The sequence below is a fragment of the Acomys russatus genome, chromosome 10, assembly GCF_903995435.1.
Source record: "Acomys russatus chromosome 10, mAcoRus1.1, whole genome shotgun sequence".
NCBI classification, from domain to species: domain Eukaryota; kingdom Metazoa; phylum Chordata; class Mammalia; order Rodentia; family Muridae; genus Acomys; species Acomys russatus.
In genome coordinates, this window is record NC_067146.1 from 43,761,184 (window position 1) to 43,784,704 (window position 23,521).

General features: G+C 36.4%; 1 protein-coding gene across 3 annotated transcripts in view; it reads left to right on the plus strand.

Annotated features, from left to right (window-relative positions):
* Sema3a (semaphorin 3A) overlaps positions 1-23,521 on the plus strand; it is a 454,588-nt gene that overhangs the window by 353,086 nt on the left and 77,981 nt on the right. For all 3 annotated transcript variants that reach the window (XM_051152073.1, XM_051152075.1, XM_051152074.1), the window contains one exon: positions 22,689-22,782. In XM_051152073.1, coding sequence (XP_051008030.1) covers positions 22,689-22,782 — 94 coding nt within the window. The remainder of the gene's footprint in view (positions 1-22,688; positions 22,783-23,521) is intronic.

Consider the following 23,521-nt stretch of genomic DNA (forward strand, 5'->3'; position numbering starts at 1 on the left):
TCGGTTGATATCCATGGGAGGCCTGCTATTTTCTGAAGGAAAAGAGGAGGCGTGGACCTGAGAAAGAAGAGAGGTAGTGGGGAGGGACTTGGAGGAGAGGATGGAGGGGAAACTGAAGTTAGGGTGTAATATATGAAAGGATAATCATTTTTTTAAAAGAACAGGGGAAAAATAAAAGAGAATTCAGGAGTGAATTTTAAAAAATACTACGCAGAGCAAGATCTGTATGTTACTAGCTGCAGAGTATATGAATGGATTTTCTTCTAATTATTTGCTATTCTATATGAGATATGCGGGATTCTAAACAAGATAGGCTTAGAGAATTATATTATAACTTATAAAATTTTTGAGTAAACAGACAACTTTGTAAGCCATTTGCCTTGGTTTTAAGAAGTTCAGTCTTAATCCCTGTTTCAAGTCAATCATTAACAGGCACATTAGACTTCTTCAGACATTCAAATCTTTGTGAATGAAATTTGTAAAGCAAATTATACAGAATTATAATTTTTTAATTAGAGATGATTTTATTGTGTTTCATTATCAATTTGTAGAATGATAAATTTCATTTAAATAAAGGGTAAAATTATTTATCAAGTTATACTGGACTACTCACTCACAACATATACAGTAATTTCAGAATATTAGTGCTAGCCAAAAATCCCATTCTAGCTATTTATGAAGAGGAGAAAATCTACTTCTTGTAATGATCTAATTACTACCATTGGAAATAAGAGCCAATTAGTTTTCATTTGATCTTATTGATCTTTTCTAAAGCCATTTATGGGAATAAGTAATCTAAAGAATTTTGAAAGGAAATGGATATTTAGAATTATGCTAAAATTATAAATGATTCTAAAAATTTAAATCAGTAGGTCAGTTGAAAAGACCTGGAAGCCATTGGTGCTGTGTACTCAGAACCTACCTGTTTGATCACTGATGCTCAACCAAGCAGAAACTAGGACTTGCTACAGGTCAGCAAGAAGTAACAAAGAGTAATTAGCAGTGGCAATTGGGGTACAGCACTCCTCTTTGAGAACAACACATTTTGTATTAAATGCAGCATAGTTCCCAAAATTTAGCATAATAAAAATCAGGATAAATGGTGAGAAAAATTGTTTTCATGAGATATTGACTAATCTGAATCTCATCAACAGTATCATTTTGATGGATTATATATTAAATTAAAATTAAAAACCACCTATAAGTCATGGTTATTATTTCATTCAGTACTTACTTCAGACTTAAATAGCTTTTATAGCATTGTATTACACCTAATTGGAGAAATATATTTTAGGATAATATTTGATATAGTTAGTATTCATTCATAGTCATATAAAGATATGAATTTAATTTAGTGTCATTTAAGATACAGTTAAGGTAGACTATTCTTAATCAACTTGGAAATTAATTGTTTCATTTTGATTATATATTTCTGTGAAGAAACTTATCACATGAAAATTTAAGAGCAAAGACACTTATATTATACAACAGTGATGTAGGTATAAGTAGTATTAGCAGTTGACATTGTCTTTTTCAAATGATTCCATGAAAAACAGACAAGATTCCTGCCACTGGCCAGGTCACATGCTCTGATAGGAGTTCCAAACCCACAGACATGTAGAAAGTTATGCACAAGACCACTGAGTCTCAAAACAAAGCAAAAAAAAAAAAAAACCCACATATGAATATAGAAAAGGAACTGATAGAAAGAAGAGAGGCTTGGTAGAGGTCAAAGACGCAATGGAGGAAATGGCAGGAGTAACCAGAAATCATAATGTACACGCATAAAAATATCAAAGAACATATGTCTATTTTAAGAAAATAACTTTATTACATTTTTGAGAATTCCACACAACATATTTGATCATAGTCACTCCTTCTCCCCCTTCCATCACTGTGATCTTCCTATGGACCCAGTTTTGAGCCCTAGGCTCACCTTCACTGAATTTGTGTTGTCCAACTACTTCTGGGAGAGGGGCTTGTCTAGGGTGTGATCAACCTACCAAGGTTCATGTCTCCTCTCATCTGCTAAGAAGTGCCAATAGCATATCAACTACTGGTGGAGTTTTTTGCACACCTCCCTGATCCATGCTGAGATTTTGTCTGGTTGAACTATTGGAGTATTGTGGATGCTATCACAATCTCTGTGAACTCATATGTTCAATGGCCTTCTTCTCTCTAGAAAACACTATTTTCTTAAAGTCATCCACCATTTAAGCCTTTGATGACTAATTAGTTGACCCATAGATCAGTGCATCCCTCAACTATGATCAGAGAATCTAATTCTTACAGTGTATGATAACTAATACACATAACATGTTTCATTAAAACACTTGTATGTATTTTTATGTGTAGATAGTACCTGGCTTCAGCAATGTTTTAATATTATGATAGCATCAAAATTTAGTCTACTGGCAAGAAACAACTTTAAGTGGGTTGGATTTCCTTTGATTAATAGAAATAATTCATAGAATTTCTTGACACCAAAAGATAATAACAACATTAACTTTGCCTATAAATTTTATATGGTCAAGTGACTCTAAATTTTTCTAAGTCATCTCTTTGATGATGAACTTTTGAATAAATGTTTACGAATTCAATATAGAATACCTTTTCTGTTACATTAAGGCTCACTCCTTAAAAGTAAGATCATATATAAATATGACCTAAGTAAAACATTCTTACTTTTTGAATAGTTTTTCTTTTATATTGTAATACAAAATCTATGCAGTGATGCCAATATTAGAAGTTACTTAAATTCCTTACTATTGGTTAATGTACAATGAATAAACTATATGTCTCCTTTTTCCTATGGAGGCTTAATAATGGCAACTTTAACATGTTCCCTTCTCCAACTTCCACTGTTCATCCTGTTATTGAGCTTTTTAGCTAGAATATAGCTTAAACAAATCAATCACAATCTGAAAATGAAAGGGAAATAGAGTGCTGTTCGCATTCTGGGTTCTACACTCTGTTCCTCTCTCTGTTTAGGCACAAAGAAGGCAGAGAGACCAGCTTATATATGACTCAGCACTAACAGAGGCACACTAAAGCAGAGCTGGAGGCAGCCCCAGAGCTCAACACATAGGTTTATTTTTAATCTTCTCTTCCTGCCACCATGATGCAAGCCACCCTCAACTTTGTTCCAAGGCTGCTGTAAAAGAAAATCAAAATGAGAAAGGACTGAAATTAAAGCAGCTAGCTGGTAGTCAATCTGTTGACTTAATTCTAAGTTTCTGTTTTCTTAACTTTGAGGATTATCTGCTAAATCTGTGCATCCACATAGTTAGACAACTGGAAATAGCATGATTAGGGAATTTGATATGTTAAATAGTACACATTTATAAATATAGTATACACGGAGCCAATGAACAGAATGCATTAATATCTATATCTATAGATAACTAGAAGACATCATTAAATAAATTTAAAATTATTCCTAGATAAATCTATTATTTAAATTAGACTTTTCTCCTAAACTTTTCTCTAAATCATGCCCCTTACAAAATTGTAATGTTTTAAAAATTAGTATACTTTTTTATTGCAAATTGACACAAATAGATTAATATATTAACCACTAAAATTAACAAAAATAACTTTTAGTAAACATTTATTATATTTTCTCTTATTGAAAATGTAATTTAACTATATGTATGTCAAGTTTATATACATATATGTCGTATCTTTGTGACAAGTTAGATGAATGATAATTTTAAGCATATGGCATATTTCTCAGTATCAAATATCTTATTTAATAAGTAAAGTTAAATGCATGATTTATTTGAGATTATGTAATTATATTTGATTAATTGAGACCAAAAAAAGTCTTGTTCCTTAGGCAGAAACTGACATTTCAGAGTGAGGAGTGAGATACTCACATAAATAATTCAAGTGTTCATTATAATAGACTTTGAATTATTACCAAATGCTAACTCAACAGATGACACAGAATATCTCTGTGGTAATTAATGTGCTGACAAGAGAAACCACTCAATTTCATGCGAATATTTGTTTAAAGACTATCCTGGGAGCTGATGAGATGGCTCAGTGGTTAAAAGCACTTGGTAATTATACAGAGGATCTGAGTTCAATTCCCAGAATACACATTGGTCTTATATGAAACTCCAATTCCAGGGCCTCTGAAACCCTCTTCTAGTCTCTGCAGGCACCAGGCATGCAAGTGGTGCATATCCACAGGCAAAGGTGAAACAACTTGTGCATCAAAAAAGAAAAGACTATTCTTCATGTACATATCAGTCAATCATGCTTAAGAAGCATTCTATATTAGTTTAAAATTCTAGATAATTGATGAAGACATAAATCCAAACTCGTTTAATCAGTCAAAGCATCCAATAGTTTGTTGTTGGATGAACATCATTTGGGATGTTCATATGCGATGAAGACATATGAAATATCATTGTCATTAAAAATCAGTTTAATTACAGAATACAAATAGTAGGTGCTAGTATGACTTATGATATCATGGTAACTAAGACTTTGAAATAATGAAGGTTTTATTGAATTAAATGTTCAGTTGTGATTAACTGATAAACCATAAAATAGCTTCACATCAAGATACGAGAATATGAACCAATATTCTATAGATTTTATTATTTGAACAAAATCTGTAGAATGACAAGTATTTAGATTTTTAAAAAGGCTTACAACTTGCCATTCAGATATGAGCAAAAGATAAAAGAGGAACTACAAATAAGTATCAACTGGAACATCAATTTACCCAACAGAAAGTCACAAGTCTCAAGGGGTAACATTCAAATCTAAACTTTCTTTTATTATTTAGTTCAGTTTTGTTTTATTTCTTTCATGTCAGGACTTCTCTAAGTAGCCCTGGCTGTCCTGTAACTCACTCTGTAGACCAGGATGGCCTCAATCTCAGAGATCCTCCTGCCTCTGCCTCCCAAGTACTGGGATTCAAGGTGTCACCATGACCTCCCAGCTAAATCTAAACCTTTAAAAAGGGCATTTAGTAAATATATTATGTTTCTGTACTAGATTAAGTCTCTACAGTGCTCTCTTTAATATATATTTAGATGATAAATTATAGAAACCTGTATTTTAAAATATATATATATATATATGCTTTTTTAATTGTAAAACAGAAAATAAGTTATAAATAAAAACGATACCCAAAACATAAATTACAGGCTAAATATTTCATACATCACCTTTGAGGTTTTATTTCCATATGTTTAATATAATTTACATTACTGAACAATAATAAGAAACAGAAGTATTAGTTGTATTTTTGTATGTGCTTAGTTTAAACCTCCTCTTTATCTCCAGCTTACTAAACAGCTGTGCAGACATTCCATCCCATACAGCTATCCTTCCTGGCAGTCAAGTGGTCAGCGTTCTAAATACCACTGTGATGAGCCAGCTCTTTTTCTTTCATTAAAATATATTTCAAGAAGTGAAATAATCAAGTTAAGCTGGGTGGATATTTCCAATCCCCAAAGTATCTTCTACGTTTACATTTTACCATTCTACCCTGTAGAATTGTTTCCTGCAATATTTCTGCCAAAATAATAATAATCATGGTTGAAGTCTTTGCTAACCTGTTAAGAGAATATCAAAGTTTTTTCCTATAGATGTGACACTCTTGAACGACAAGCTTTTGCTAAAATCAAGTTTGGTATAAATAAAATGTTCATCCTTTTTGCCTCATCACTTTCCAGATGGCATCTCTCTGGGAAAAAAAACTTGAAATGTAAAGAAGCCATATGAGTAAGTTCAGAATCTTCTTCAGTACATATGTTCCTTTCTGTTGACATATTTACATTTAAGTTGGTAAGATTTCTCAGTGGTATCCGAACACAGATGTGAGAAGAAGGCTTATAAAAAGAAGTAGAATAAACTAATAACTTGTATTCCCACAATTTGTAATAGGCACAGATACTTTATGGAATGCTAAGACCATGCATGAAGAGTAATATGTAAAATATCTCTATGAAAAGATAAGCAGGTTGTCCCTGTCCTCACTTTTTGCCTCCTTGCTTGTTTTTGTCTGAGCTTGCTTTACAAGGTCTCATTGTGGTAAAACTATGCAGAGTAAATTGGTCATATTCTGGAATTTCTCATTCTAGCCATGATTGAAATTTTTCTTTCATTGTTTTACACTTTGGGAATTAATGGGCATTCATAGTTGAATAATTATACCATGACAGGCATGTGATATCTGCATAAACTCAAATTAAGCTCCTATTAAAAAGCATAATCTGCATGAAGTATGAACACATGTGCTTTCTGTTTTCTTTGGTTTATACCGTTAATTTTAATGATGACAAAAAGCAGATGAATTATGGTCCTGAGGTTGTGTGGGGAGCCCAGATAAATTCAGATCCCTTAAGTTTGAGAGGGCAAATCCCCCTTAATCCAGCTATAAAGCATGCTGTGTTGTTGTTAGGAAAAGAATGAATAAAGTGATACTACTTTTCTACAAACGTTGAAACAAAGTGACTTCATGCATTTTCAACAAATAAAGTAAGAAATATGTTAATTCCTTGTCATTGTTTCAATGTATAAACAGGAAAATATGAGAACTATATTAAGTACCTTGTTATGTTTCAGAGGCAATACAATTAAGATTAATGCAGAACCTGGCATTTGAATATCTACAGGAACTAGATTATATATGTGTATGCATAATATAAAAATATATGTGTGCTCTATGCATGCTGTATATTTATGGACAGTAAACCAAATGAAACACAACAGTTTTTTGTTGTTTTACTACTGAGACTACAACCAGTTTACCTGGTTTTACTATGCACTAGTCCAATGAAATAAACAAATCACTTTTTTGCCACTTATTTTTTTTACAAATACATATAGGGATAAGGAAAAATGTATGTTTCAATATGACATAGGAATACATGCAAATACCTTGAAAATGCGTGCTGAGGTGTCTGATTAGCAGATACTAGCTATTGTTTACCACAAAATGAGCATCCTTACACTATCAGATCAAGAAGCATATTTATTTATTTAATCTTAGAAGTGGACAAGAGAGGCAACCTCCTGCCTCAGTCAATAAGTGATGAGAGCTCTAAGATTACCTGGCATGAGCCACCATGCTCAGCTAATAATGTATTTAAGATAAATAATAATACTAATAACCAAATTGTTGTGTGACTTACATATGCCAGTGCCATTATACCTGTAACTCACTTGACATTTGAAAAAAAATTATGTGTCTCCATTATATTGGCTTTTAAAAATATTTATTGATTTATTCACTGTATATCTTTATCATAGCCCCAAGCCTCCTTGTCCTCCAGTCCCACCCTCCCTCTCTCCCATCCCCCCAACTCTATTCCTCAGAAAAGGGGAACCTCCTTTCTGTCTACTCCAGCACATCAAGTCTCATCGGGAGTGAGCATGTCTTCTTCTCCTGTGGCCTGGCAAAGCAGTTCCATCAGGGGGACATGATAAAAAAGCTGACAGGTTCATGTCAGGGACACTCCTGCTCCCCTTACTAGAGGACCCACATGAAGCCGGAGCTGCCCATCTGCTACATCTTTGTTGGGATCCTAGATCCAGTCCATGCATGGTCCTTAGTTGATACTTCAGTCTCATGCATAGGAAGTCTTGTGGAACGTGGGATGAAGGAGAAAAGGAACTGAAGGTGCCTGGGGTACCACAAGAAAACCAACGAAGCTAACTGACCAGGTTCTAGAAGGCCTTGCTGAAACAGAAGCATCAGCCAGTATACTGGCATTTTAATTGGAACTTTAAAACGTGTTCTAAACCATATAATTAATAATAGGTGCAATATTGCACATAGACTTTATCTCTCAGAATACAGAAACGTCTGTGTTTTTATTATGTCTAACTTAAGAATCAAATAACAAAGAAAATCAAAATTTTGAGAAGAAACAAAAATATCTCATAATATATGAAGATTAAATTGAGAAGTAAAACTTGTGTAATTTTGGTACAATAAGTGAACAGGCAGTGGAGATTTAAGTCAGAGAAAACAGAGCAAGCAGCCCTCTTAGAGTCAAAATGTAGATGACCTTTCTAGGAATGGTGTCATTTTTCTAGGAATGTTGACAAAATTATTTATCCCTTCATTACAGATCCAAGTAAAAATTCTCTAGAAGCAAATCTTGTATTAACAAAAGAAGACCCCATCAGAGATTTGAGAAGGAATAAAACTTAATTACATGTGTAAACTGGAAGTGCAAGTTAGCAGCTTCCAAAATGAAAAAAATGACAGAGACAATTTGCTGCCTGAACACTCATCCAAAATTCTACAACACTGAAGCATCATCTTCAGCCTTCTGGCCCAATACATCTGACAGACATATTTGTGAGGCAGGAACTATTGAGGACTTGCTTACCCTGTCTTGGCAGAGTCGACTCTACCTGCAGATAGTTTAGCCTAAAATTTAAGCTTGGTTGTTTAGGGGCTAAGATGTTTTTAGGTCTAGATAGATGTGTTAAGTTGACAGAGATGAGATATGATAGATATTGATTTACGTTCAGAATTTTAGACACACTGAGATAGGAAAGATGTTTTCTTCAAGGCTGCCAAATACAAATAGCCAAAATACTATGAATGAAACATTTATATAATTCCTGATTGTTTCATGTTTTTCTTGATGTATGTAGTTTATTTTATTTATGTGTAATGATATAAATGCATATGTAAGAAATAATATAATAAAAAAGAGAGAAAAAGAAGACCCTATAGTATAATGAGAATTAGAGATTATTCACATGTACTTAGGACACTTACAGGTAAACACTTTCCTTATCATTTACCAACTTTCCCTTTGCTTGCTTTTTGTAGGAATTATAAAATTCTAATGTAATATGGATGTAAATAGGTTAAATACAAGGCAAGGCTAGCATATTGTAATCAGTGGGAAAATTATACCTGTTTATTCACACAGCATTACCTTTAAATTTTATCAGTACTTGGTGACAGAGACCAAAGTTACAATTCTTTTGTGTCTTTCTGCAATGTATATTGTTAAATAACTCTTTCTGACAGAGTAATTTTCTGAAGCTCATTATAGTGATTGCTCTTATATTCTTTTGAAGAGCCAAGGACTCTTAATAGCTCTCAGTTTTAAAATAACAGTACAAAATAAAGAGATTTTGAACAAGGCAGGAAACTAAGTTTGAACTACTTGATTAGCAGAGAGCAGGGGCTAAAGTTCAATAGCTGAATTTATAAAAAAAAAAAGAAAGAAAGAAAAAGAAAATCAAATTAAAAGCAACAGAAGTTGAGACTGAATGAAGAAAGACATTTGTCAGATGTACAGAAAACCAAGCAAATAAGTGCAGAGAATAACTGTGCTGGCGTCAAGGAAGAAGGACAAACACAAACAAGGCAAACAATTGGAAAGCTCAGAGAGACACAACCACAGACTCAAACCTTCTGAAGAAATAGGGGATTCTTTGCCCACAAAATACTTGGAATGTTCCCCCAATAACTTGGTAAAGTAAATAAACCCTAACGATTTCTTATAACACAGATGCGTACTTTACATCTGGGACTGCAGAGAAAATTTTGATGCGACAAAGATTCAGAAGCACAAGCAAAGAAGAAACTAAGTGACTTAATCAAGTCACAACATACACACAGGACTCCTTTAAGTTGCTATTACATTTAATAAGACCCAGCTCCTCCCTGCCCAGGCTGCGTCAGTTATTCTGTACCTGTTGGCAAGGTCTTGTTTCTCTAAGCCATCCCACACTACTGTCAGATTCATCATAACGGCCGAGCCTCTTTGATGCCATTGTTATCCTACTGAAACTATCACTCACACCTTTAAAAGCCAGAATAAACAGCTTATGTTGGCACAGAAAACTTTCCAGTTGGGACCCAAATTTATTGTTCTCTTTTATCTCAATATATGTATACGTGCTTCCTTGTGCAAACTCAACTTTGTGTTATTACTTAAGTGTGGATTGCATTTATTTACTTTGGGGATTTCCCCCATTCTGTTTCCCTCAGATAGAATAATCTGACTCCCAGTTGTCTTCATCCATTTCCGTGGACCCTTCTGAAGGCATCAGCCATTCCCAGCATGCAAAAACACGTGATAATACCCATTCATTCATCTCGTGTCCAAAACCATCTCTCAGGGGCCGGGCCAAATGAAGTCATATGTCAGCTTCTGCAGCAGAGTGTTTTCTTGAATTCTTGTCACACCCAGTGTTCCTGTCTACTACAGCAGGCAGGTTTCATAGTAGCAAGTCTGTTGTGAATCCATATGAGGTGGTCTTTATTAGTGGTTACAGTACAGTGAACTAAGAGTTTATGGTCAATGTTGATAAACAGCCTCCAAATACTTTTAAGCTTTATAATTGTGGCTATAATGCATTTCCGTTACATAGCCCTGCTGCAATTTCCAATTTTAACAAATAGACCTCTCATCTTATTTCAGAAAATATCTTACATGATAACAATTCAATAAGCATTTCTTATATCAATACTTATTTATATTAGTGCTTTAAAATACATACATTAGCAAATTATTTAAAATAGACACAAATATGAAAATACCATAAGAGATGATGACCTGGCTGAGTGTGGTGTCACACATCTTTAATCTCAACACTACAGTAGCAGAGGCTAGCAGATTGCTATGGGCTCAAAGTTAGTCTGGGCTACAGAGAGAGAGCTGGGTTTAACTGGTCTACCTAGTAGGAGCTTATCTCAAAACTATTAACAAAAAATCATGCCAACTTCTTCAGTTTTCTGTAGCACATGTCTATACCCTGAACCCACCTGCAATAATTCCTACTGAGTAAATACAGTCAGGTAGAATGGCTTTACTGAGATGGTAGAACACACACACACACACACACACACACACACACACACACACACACACACACACACACAATGTTGCAAGAAATAGGAAGTCTTTGGTTGTTACAAATAAAGCTGCTACAAACAAAGTTGAGCAAATGTCCTTGTAGGATAGAGCATCTTTCAGGTATATGCACAAGAGTGGTAGTGCTGGGTCTATAAACCAGATTTCCAAAGTGGTTGTACAAGTTTGCACTACCACCAGCAATAAAGGAGTGTTTTCTTTCTTCACATGCTCACCAGCATGTGCTGTCACTTGAGTTTTTTATCTTAGCCATTCATATAGGTGTAAGATGGAATCTCAGAGTTGTTTTGATTTGTATTTCCCTGATGACCAAGGATGTTGAGCATATCTTTAGGTGTTTCTAGGCCATTCAATATTTCTCTGTTGAGTTCTGTACCCATATTTAAAAGTTGTATTATTTGGTTTGTTTGTGTTTAATTTCTTGAGTTCCTTAAATATTTTGGATATTAGCCCTTTGTTGGATATAGGGTTGGTGAATCTTTTCCTACTCTGTGAGCTGTCGTTTTGTTCTGTTGACAGTGTCCTTTGCTTTACAGAAGCATTTTTGTTTCATGAGGTCTCATTTATTACTTGCTAATCTTAGAGACTGTGGATAAAAAAAAAATTGTGGTACGTTTACATGATGGGATACTACTCGGCTATTAAAAGCAAAGAAATCATGATATTTGCAGGCAAATGGATTGAACTAGAAAAGATCATCCTGATTGAGGTAACCCAGATCCAGAAATACACATATGGTATATACTTAATTATACACAGATATTAACCATATATAATACAGGATGACCACACAGTAATCCACAGACCTAAAGAAGCTATAATAAGGAAGACCTCCTGAGGATGCTTAAGGCTCATTCAGAAGAGCAAATAGAATAGACAAGGGAAGTACTTGAAGAGAGAGAACAGAATGAGAGCCTAACATAGAGGTCCTCTGGAATTCTTTGCCCAGCAGGGGACATAAGGAGATGCAGAGACTTGCAGCCAAACTTTGGGGCAGAGCTCAGAGTGACTTAGGAAAAAGTCAGGGAATAGAAGGGCCTGAAGTAGACAGGAGCTCCACAAGGAGAAAACAGAGCCTAGGAAGACCTACAGAGACCGATGCACCAACCAAGGACCATGCATGGACAGGACCTAGACCTCCTGCTCAGATGTAGTCTATAGGCAGCACAGTCTCCATGTGAGCCTCATAATGCGGAGAGTAGGGGCTGCTTCTGACATGGACCCCGTTCCCAACTCATTGATCACCTCCCCCTGGCTGACTGGCCTTCCATCCCATAAAGGAAGTGTGTCCAGGCAGTTCTGACTTGATATTCTGGGGTCAGATGGTGTTGGAGGAGGACTCCCTTTTTCTGAGGATGAGGGGAAAGAGAAGAAGGGAGAATGAGGAATGGAGGGTAAGGCTGGGAGATGAGGGAGGGGATGTAAAGTGAATAATTTAAAAATGAAAAAATTTAATTTAAAAAAGAAGAAGGAAATAGGAAGAATTGTAAATCCTACAATCTGATGACTTGAACCCTTTGTGAAGGTGGCTATATTGAGAGGCATTGTATTTACTAATAAAAATGATACAAGTAAGTGATGAACAAGTCCCAAATGAAAAAAGCAAGGATCCCAAGATGGGGCTGTTTAGAGTTAAACTGTCATAGGTTTTACCTTTTATATTTTGGAACAAAAGAATTATAATATTTAAAGTATAGAATACCAATAATAAACTAACATCAATGAACATCACCTTAAGAAAATTCATAAAATTCACATTTTCACCTGGCTTATTACTTAAGTTTAGCCTAGTGTCTGTTACACAATTGTGTTCTCATTGTGTCATCACCATAAAGTGATGATGTTATTACCTCTAGTGATATTTTGAGGTAGAATTGTAGAATTCTTATTTTTCTGTAGTCAATTCTATTCAATCACTGTTGGTCAATCATTCATTCATTTACTGGGCTTCAACACTGAGCTTACTATTATTATGTGGATATTATATAACAAGATTGGTACATTATCTAAGAGAATTTAATATAAAAAAAGAATGAATTATCATTGAAGACGAAGGCAAAAAGAAGAACCAGTGAAAGGAAGGTATGAGAAGATTGTTAGGCAACTTCCAGAGAGAATCTGTTCTTCTTTGTGCAAAAATCAGTGAAATGTAATGAACTATGTATCAAAATTTAACCTTTAAGTAATATGTTTGTTACTTAACTATTAGCAATCTACAAACCCAAATCTCACTTCATGGACTCTAATTGGTTTAACATACAACACACACACACACACACACACACACGCACACGCACACGCACACACACACACACACACACACACACACACACACACACCATGTAAGTTTTTGTGCCATATTGTATAGCACAGTTCCATCAGGTTTTAACAACAATATTTGGCATTTGATGTTGTGTCTAGCCATGTTGCTGCTGATTAGGAGACTGAAAATCTACATAGAAGAAGAATGACAAATCCAAAGAGCAATGGCTGTGAGTTTATTTGTTAATATTGGCTTAACTATTACGTAGTATAATGCTTTCCTGTAAGAAAATAAAATTTAACTAAAGTTTTCAGAATGATCTTCCCTTGCAGATGTTGTGATTTGGGGTTGATGTCAACTTTTATGTTCATAAAAACTGAGGATTGTCCAACTCTCTGCTCTGCTACTGAAAGGAAGGATTCATTCTGGAAATAAAGTGAGGTCGTTAAACACAGATTTTGCAGTTCTCTAACCATAAGCCATGTGCAACTGTAGACCATTTGAAATGTGACTAATTCCAGTGAGAGACGCAAGTTTTTCTGTTTTAAATTAATATAAATTAAAGAAGGAGACATGAGTCATGGCTGTACATGGTTGCACTGTTAGTCTGGAGTCACCCTGTTAGGGAAAGTAAGTTCCGGGTGAATATGATACGAAAAGGAATTTCTTTGTCAAAGTGCAGTATGCCATAATATTTCCTGTGATAGCTTATTGTATTCTTTCTTTCCTGAAGTCCACAGGTTTGGCCTGTCTAATCAGGGCCTGTTGGTGAATGTTAATTTGAGGAATGCACAAAGAAAAGCTAATAAAACATATTTGCAAACACCAATAAAGAACTCTCTCTTAGGAAGTGACTTCTAAAATTAATCTTTAAGAAAAGGTCATGATGAGGTTGGAGACAGAGTTCTGAGGGAGGAGGAAGGGGTTTGCAGAGAGATCACAGAATTGTGGCCAAGTAAGGGAAGCTTAAGAAATCAAATTATCTTTCAAGTAAGATATTTTCTGTGAGAAGCTGGAAGAGGGAAAGAGAAATTCAAGAAGTGCAGAAATATACATTCTTTAAATTTTTTTCTGAAGAATTTTTTTTTACAAAATATTATATAATTCCTACAACCCCATGTGCATTCTTCCTTATGTCAGCAGGATTTTATTTGTCTTGCACTTTTAATGCATCATTCATGTTTTAATCATTAAATAAAATAACTTAAATTGCAGCATTATTGCCAAAATTTATTACTTGGACAAGATTGAGATTTAAGAAATTTATTGCCATGATGTCACCAATGGCTTCCAATTTATAAGACTTTGGAGTAGACATTAGCACAGTTATTATTTCCTCTAATGCCTTACCTCACCAGTCTAGTAACATTCAGGAAATCCAAAAGACAAAGGAGAAAGAGTAGTCTTGAAAGCTAAAAATAGTCGTTGAAAACTGATGCAATCGTGTAATAAAATATGGCACAATAACTTACATGATGAGTGTGTAGTGCCTGCTAAAGCAATCAGAGTCTATGCAATGAGTTCATGTGTTGCTAAAAAAATGAATAAGTGTTTCAGCGTAAGTAAATTGAAGAAGCTATGCACTTTAATTATGTTCACAGGCTTTGGGATCTCCACCCTTAATATTTGCATACCTAATCTATATAACAGTCTTATAAAGCACAAAATCATTGAGTAGCAACCAGACTTCCAAAGACCCTTTGAGTAGAGCCAACTATGAACTACATAGTATGTTACATCTAGATAGGAAATTAACAAACAATTACATTGTGACAGAGTTTTACACAGTGATTAAACTTCATATGTTTTAAGGTCTTTCTCATTAAAAAACGGAAACAGCAACGTTAAATGTGTCCCACATGTTAGAGGGGGATACTTACATAGTAAACGACTTATTATATTTTTTAAATTAATTATGTGTATGGGGCAGTTTTGAGAAAGTGGGTAAATGTAAGTGTGTTGGTACCCAGAGAAATCAGATTCCCTGTGTGGCACTCTGCTGGATAAGGCTGAAGTCTGACTTCTCTGGATAGCCGTTTTGTGCTCGGTCTATGAAGGCAGACTCCCTTTCCTTAGGGTCCTCACTCCACCTGATCTGGTAACACCAGATACTGTAAGCAGCAGCACATAGCCCTCATGGAAGGTCACAGACTGGAACTTTTCCCAAGGAACTTCAACATGCACAGGGAATTCCTTGAAGTACCCCACCCCAAGCTGAGATCCTAGCCTCCAGCAAATGACCTTTAATTGTACCTCACAAATAGGATAATTAAGTACTGCTTTCTCCTTCTTGTGATGGGACCACCATCCACCCAGTTACTGCATGCAAATGAGCTACTGTACCACTGTATGTAGATTAAGTATTCAAACACTCTTGACCCTAGGGAATCACAGACACATTCACTCTCAAAACCCCTCCCCACTGCCCAACATTTATAAATGAAGACTGGCTGGGGGGAGGGGCAGTGAGAGTACTACAGAAGTGTTCCTGCTGGCTTGTGTTATCTTTCCTGCCATTCCTCCACCATGACCATCTGAGATTCTATTTGTTCATTCCAGGGGGAACCTCCACTGGAGGTTCAGTGGCCGGGTAGCAAAGGCAATTGCCTTTGCAGTCCCTGGGTCCTAATCAACCGCTGTCCATAGCTCAGGGCTGACACCAGGTGAAGCACCCCGGTTGGCTTCTCACCTCACACACTAGACCTGCTTGCCATCAGGTGTCAGACATCTGCCTACTTCTGCTGTGCTTTGCACAGCAGCTCAAACAAGGAGCTGTGTGACACTTGGTATCATCATGAGCTTGTGGAGCTCCTGAGTCTCCACTGCCATTCGAGACTTGGAGTTAACTGTAACACCTCAGTGTGGAAGCTCATTTTCCACATCCCCTGGAGAGGCTGGGAACCTCTCTAGTGCCCAGACCAGAGCCTCACCCCTAAATGCTGTACTACCCCTGAGGGAGAAATGGGAGCTTGGGACCTTTGATCCTGAGAACTGTCCTGAGGCAAGCAGCACCTGAACTGACCTGCCAGAAGTGGGGCCCAGGCCCCCTGCCAGACATAGAAAAAAAAAAACAAAACAAAACACTGGACATGGAGTTGTAGGTGGGCTGTTTGATATTGGTGCTGGGAACTGAGTTTGGGTCCTTTCCCAGAGTAGTATGTGTTCCTAACCACCGAGCTTTCTCTCCAGCCCTTGGGGGGGGGGGGTGTATTTGTAATGAACATTTAAGCAACATATTTTGACTGAAGTCGTCCCTCTCTTCCGATCCTTTCCCTACTCTTTACACACTTACCTTCATGGCTTTTTTCTTTCACAATGGATCACTTTCTTTTAGCTGGGCTGCCTTTTCTGGCCACAGTGGAAGAGGATGTTCTTAGTCCTGTTGAGATCTGATGTGCCTGGGTGGGTTTGTACAGGATTAGGGTGGGAGTTGGACTCCCCTTTCCTGAGGAGAAGGGGAGGGGGGAAAATGGAGAGGATGGCTCCACATGATGTAGAAGGAGAAGAGGGAGGGGGCTACAATCTAGATGTAAAATGAATAAATAAATAATTAAAAAACAAAGGAAACAAAAGCCAGAAACAAAGCTCAAGCATGCACGTATGCACACGCACACGCGCACATACAACACACACACACAATCTGTGTTGGACAGCTACTCTTGTGCAAGAGGCATGCCCTCAGTATTGTTGGTATGCCTGATATCACTCCACTGAAGAAAACTGGCTTTCCCTCCCCCAGAAGCTACCAATTACAAATAGCTTCTTGGTTAGGGTTGGAACGTTGTGTCCACTTCTGGGGCTCCATGCTGGGATTTTGTCTGACTTGGACTTGTGCAGATCTTGTGCCCGGTGTCACAATCTCTGTCCTATTGTATCTGGAAAGCACTCTTTACTGAACTCTATTTAAATTCCGTGTGTGTGTGTGTGTGTGTGTGTGTGTGTGTGTGTGTGTAAGGAAGCTTCAACAGCAGTAGATTTCCATATGGCTTTATAAAAGAACTTTATTGTTAGCTATCCCTTCCCATATTCTCTCCTCTACCCTGCCGTTCCACCCTCGTCTTTTTGTAAACCTCCTACTGTAATTTCCCCTTTAGCCCATAGAAACACCGTATTCTATTCCTCAGAAGAACCCAGCCCCGAGCCCAATCTCTGACTAGCTACCTAACCTCTGTGATTATTCTGAAGGAAGCACATGTCTAAAGTTTAAAAGCATACATATAAATCCCACCAGAAGGCCACCAAGGCTGGCAGATATAGACCAGGCAGTCCTTCACAGACTGCTGTAACCAACCAAGAATAATGCATGCAGGAAACCTAGACCGCTTCACCCCCCCCCCCATTCAAATCAAGCCAATGGACAGCTCATTCTCCATGGTTGTGGGGAGAGCAGGGACTGCCTCTGACATGAACTCTGGTGTCTCCCATCTAGCCACTTCCCCTTGGTGGGGCGGCCTGGGTGGCACTCAGTGGAAGGGGAATTCTACGCATATAGGCTATGATCATATGGTGGGAGAGGAGGTCCCCTTCTGTCACAGGTCTAGGGGAGGGAAATACGGGGAAAGAGGGAGAGGGGTGGGAAGATAGAAGTGAGGGAATAACAATTGGGATGTAATCTGAGTAAATTATTTAAAAAAAGAATTCGTAGGACATAGCCATGTCAAGTTCCCTGAACTGTGTTATTTCCCTATGAAAGTGAAGCTGTATTTTCATTGGTAAGAAAACAAAAAATCATATATATATATATATATATATATATATATATATATATGAAAACATGCAGTGTTTGCTATTCTGTGTCTGGATTACATCATTCAGGATGATTGCTTCTTGCTCCATCTGTTTACATGAAAATTTCATATTTTTATTTATTAACAGCCAATTAATATCCCATTATATAAATGTGACCCATTTTCATTATCCATTCATCAATTGATGGGCATCTAAGATGCTTCAATTTCTGGATATTATGAATAGAATGAAAATGGTCTGCAGTAAGGTAAAGTATCCATTGGGGATATCCTCAAAAGTTTGTATAACAGTTTTTTGAGGAGCCTCCACATGAACATCCATAGTGACTTTACACATTTGCAATCTCACCAAGAGTAGATTAGTGTCCTGCTTTTCTCACATCATTACCAACATGTGCTATTATTTGTTTTATTAATCTTGGCAATTATTAATTTGGCAATTATTTTTTATTAATTTATTCTTGTTAAAACTCAATGGTTATTCCATCCCTTGTATCCTCCCATTCTTCCCTCTCTCCCATTTTCCCATTATTCCCCTCCCCTATGACTGTTCCTGAGGGGGATTTCCTCCCACTGTATATGCTCATAGGGTAGCAAGTCTCTCCATTTGTCTTTTAGTATTTGCTAAACTGGTTATTTCTATACCCCATTTTTAAATTAGAATATTTGCTTTATTTGTGTTTACTGTTTTTAATTATGTGTATGTTGTAAGTGCTAACTCCTTGTCAGGTGTATAATTGCAAAGATTAATTGGTAAAGAAATTACATTTGCTGCTGGAATAATTGTGTCTGTTACTGATTAATGAGCTATTTTTACCAGTATTCTATTTGATAATGTAGTGATTTCTAGAAATTCTCCATTTTTTTTTCTTTTATTGTTGTTTTGAAATACAATCTGGGGTAGCCCAGGCCAGCCTCAAACTTGCCATGTATCCAAGGGTTATTAACTTGGTACTTCTGACCTTCCTACTTCTACCTCACAACTGTTGGAATTACGGGTGTAAAATATCTTATCAGTAAGATGTTTTAATACTCTACCTTTACCTTCATTGGGAGAAAATCATTCATATGCTAAGAAAACAAGATTTTTTCTACCTTGAAGTATTTTTCCCAGTAAAGCTTCTCAAGTATATTTTCATCCACCAAGAAGAAAGAACCACAAATTTCAGGAAATGGATTGAGCTAGAAATGATCATAATGAGTGAATTAACCCAGAAGCAGAAAGATTCAAATGGTATATACTCACTTATATCTGCATACTAGCCCAAGGGGCATGTCCCACGAAAGCCTTCACTTACCAGGAAACTGGGACAGAGGGAGGGCATCCTATTGGGACTCTAAATGAGAGACGCATGGGAGAATAGCAAAATAAAAGGATACAGAGGGTCCTAGAAACCTACAAGTAGAACAATATGATAGGCAGATTTGGGCCCAGGGGTCCCGCTCAAACTAAGACACCAGCCAAGGACAATACAGAAGGTAAACTTTAAACCCCTTCCCAGATCTAGCCAATGGTCAGAATAATCTCCACAGTTGAGTGGAGAGTGTGCTATAACTTTCTCACGTACTCTGGTGCCTCACATTTGACCATGTCCCCTGAAGGGGGAGACCTGGTGGCACTCAGAGGAAGGACAGCAGGTTGCCAAGAAGAGACTTGATATCCTATGAGCATATACAGGGGGAGGTAATCCCCCTCAGGAACAGTCATAGGGGAGGGGAATAATGGGAAAATGGAGGGGGGGAGGGAGGAATGGAAGGATACAAGGATACAAGGATCCATTGAGATGTAACAAGAATAAATTAATAATATAAAAAAAAGAGGAAAGAACCATTTGAATGCTCTATGGGTGATCAAATGTTTACATCCATTAAAAAAAATCCATACTAAGCCTTAATTGCGAACATATAAAATCACTTGCCCTGTGATATGAGAAATTCTGATAAGCATGAGGTAGTATGATTTTACTGTAGTTAAAAAAAAATACAGATTTTAGGATAAATTATATTTTTTATACTCTCACAAATGGTTTTACATTGAAAATGAGATTTCTCTTATTCTGTTTGTGTTAGTGGATGAGGAATCCACTGCCTGAGGTCCAAAACAAGCAAAAGACAGAGCCAGGAATAATCCCAGTTTTGCCCAGTTTCTGTATCCTTGGCCCCTTTTCCAGTGTAATGGGTATAAGCTTCACACTACAAGTATGTGCACGCAAATAACTTTACATACTGCTCCCTACAGAAAAAGATATCTATTCCATGACCCTATCTCACTGGACCTGAAAGCAAACTGCAAGAACTTGCAGTGCTGTAGAATGCTATAGCAGAGAACATTTGCATAGGAGATGCTCAGAAATTCAGTAGCAGCTATGCTTAGAAGGAAGGTATTTTATCAGAAGAACAAGTGATTAGCTGAGTATTTATGTATGGAGTTTACTAAAAAGAAACAAGTTTTGAGCTTATTATCTGATAGCATTACATAGGGCCAGGTTTCCTCTCCCCTAAACCCATAACTGATGTTGGAAGGCCACTTCATCTACCTTGACATTGTCTAATGAACTTGGACACATGATGCTAGACATTATGTCCTTCATACTTTGAAGGGATGGCTTCTCCATTTTACCTGTATGAATATATACAGGTAAAAGAAACAATAGCTTCTGTACATTTTTTCAACCACTTCCCTCGGTGGTTCTTCCAATTTTCAATAAATATCTATACTTAGTGATTGTAATAGTATTTGATTTGATTCATACACTTTAGGCTCAAACATGAATATACACTTTCAAATAGACATTTCAGTCTTCTAGTTCCTAATTGTAATAAAAACACATTAAATCAAACTATTACATATAAGACAATTTTGCCACTAGTGTACATTAATAATTTTCATTTTGGGCTGGAGAGATGGCTTAGAGATTAAGAGCACTGTCTGCTCTTTCAGAGGTCCTGAGTTCAATTCCCAGCAGCCACATGAGGTTCCTAACCATCTATAATGAGTTCTGGCACACATGCAGGCAGAACATTGTAAAAACAAACAAACAAACAAACAAATAAATAAATAAATATTAAAAATTAATTTTCTCAATGTATTTTAGGTATTGAAGTGTCTATGGTAAGGTTAGATATACAGTGATTTGTCCAACCATAATTAAGTAGAACATAGTATTTCTTTCATACCACACTAAAAATTTTTACAATATGAGTAATAACTTATTTTACACATGGGTATTCTTTGAGTGATCATGGGAACAATATTAAAGGCAAAACCTGTTATTTATTTTTGTGTATTGATTCATTACCTAAATTTTATAGTAATTTTCTTGATAAATCTGTAAGCTTAAATATTCATATTAAGATTGACTTCTGAGCCCAGAAGTTCAGAGTTATGATACGAGCACAGAAAACATGAGTTTGATTATTTCCCAAGCTGAGCTTGGTGCCGGCATCACCAACATTCCTGCTATAACTGCATGATTCTGAGAAAACCCATAAATTATTGCATAGTATGAACTTCAGAACAAAGCTAAAGAGCCATCATTGTTAGAGGACAGCTGATACAAAATATTGAATCAATGACAAGAAAGAGTAAGACAGGTAATTCATGTAACAAACCTGAAGAATGCCTCAGTTCCCGTCGTTTTCCTCTGAAATTCAAAATGGATTCTAAGAGTTATAATTTGAAACCCTGCCATTAGTTCCATCAGAAATGTTAAATGTTAAAGTGATCCTTATTGACCATAAAATGAATTGCTTGCCATTATAAGTTTGAAAATACTTTTAGGTGATTAGTGGAAATATTGCCAACACCACTATTTTATTTCATTCTGTAGACAAGTTAATGCGCTACTGGAAAAAGCATGCATATTCTATCCTAATTAATCCCCAGGTCACCCATGTATGTAGAATGCCAAAAATGCTCCTGAGTTTACTTAACTGCCACATGTACCTAGGAATATACATTTGGACAGATAGTTCTTCATCATGAATCTAAGACCTACTTACTTATTGGGGTCTGTTGTTATGCATGACTGTTATACATAAGCTACTTTGTGACACAAAGAAACTTCTGTATGTAGCTAATAGTTTATTTCCACATCTGGATATTGGAGACACACACCCCAAGAGATGACCTGGCTGTTTTTTTAAAAAATGTGCTTAGTGTTTTCTTGATTCCACCCCACAGGGAAACTCAACCTAAAGCACAACGGTTCCCTTGTGGAGCGATTAGGGTGATTTCGTGTCCCTTACTAGCTAATGAAGTATCTTAAAACTACAGGACAAGCATGTAAGTTGCACAGATCACAGAGTGGGGGAATTGACTGCTGTGGCTAAGTACTCTTTAATGGATTGTGTATACAGAAAACAAGATAGAAGTTATCTGACATGTAATCTAAAGGTCACTTCCTTCTCTATAAAGAAAATGAGTCACTTCATGTACACCTAAATTGTACTTCTCCAAGAGCCATTTTCTTGGCATACATGAAAAATTAAAAGATCGGCCTATTCCCACCATAACAAAGTGCATTCTTTGGCCTTCCTTTGTGTCTTTTCACTTTCAGCATGCTTACAGATACAAAAAAAAAAAAAAAAAAAAAAAAAAATCATCAAACTAAGTAGCTATTTGGCTAATATGCTAGTATTAGCTCTTTCAATCCACTTAATTTATTTTGACATCTCTAAAGTTTAAACAGATGAAAGCACTCCGTGCTGGGCATGACTCCTCACTTCTCTTTGATTTACTGACATGTTGAAAAATGCTTCTCTTATGAATCAATGAAACCTTTCTTTTGTTTTAATCTTCAGGACAACATTTTTAAACTGCAGGACTCACATTTTGAAAATGGTCGTGGGAAGAGTCCTTATGACCCCAAACTACTGACAGCCTCTCTTCTAATAGGTATGTAGCAAGCTATTGATTAAATAGTGAATCTGTTGTAACCAATATCAAGATGGCCTGTTCCTTTAACCTGCCAAGATGTTCAATTTTTATTCGTTAATAATGTCAGAAGGAGAATGTCACTTGTGATAGTCACAAATAAATTTTTTAAATGGAAGAAAAATCACTTATTGTTGATTCTTGTTGGAGAAAATAGTTTAATTGTCCCTTTAGATTGTTGGCAGAATCCATGTGCATCCTTGTTTGAACTTTAAATTTTAATTTTTTAAGAATGCTTTCTTTTCGTTTGATGAAAAACTCAAATAAAAATTTTGAGATGTGTCTAAGAAAGAATGGCGTTCAGTGTATCGTGAGAGTTGCAGTGCAAGATGCTACTGTTTCAACATTTGGACAACTTCACCAGCACAGCCATGCCAAGTGGTGGTATAGTTGGCAGAAGACCTGCTTATGGTATTTTCTTTGACTCATTGGAGTATCCTGTCATATATACCAGCCTAAGTATAGGCTATTTTCTGTCATGTTTTCTGGCTTTAGCATCCACTTTGCTTAAGCAACTAGCATAATGGTTTAGGCTACTTACTTTCCTCTTTACTTTCCCCATCTCTTTTATGCCTTTTCTTTTTTTCATGTTTGTCTCTGCTGCAGAGGGCCAGCGAACACTTGGCAGCACAAAAGGTCAAAGTAGAGGACTAGAAGTAGGAGCATCAGTGTATATTGAGAGGTGAAGAATTTTTTAGAC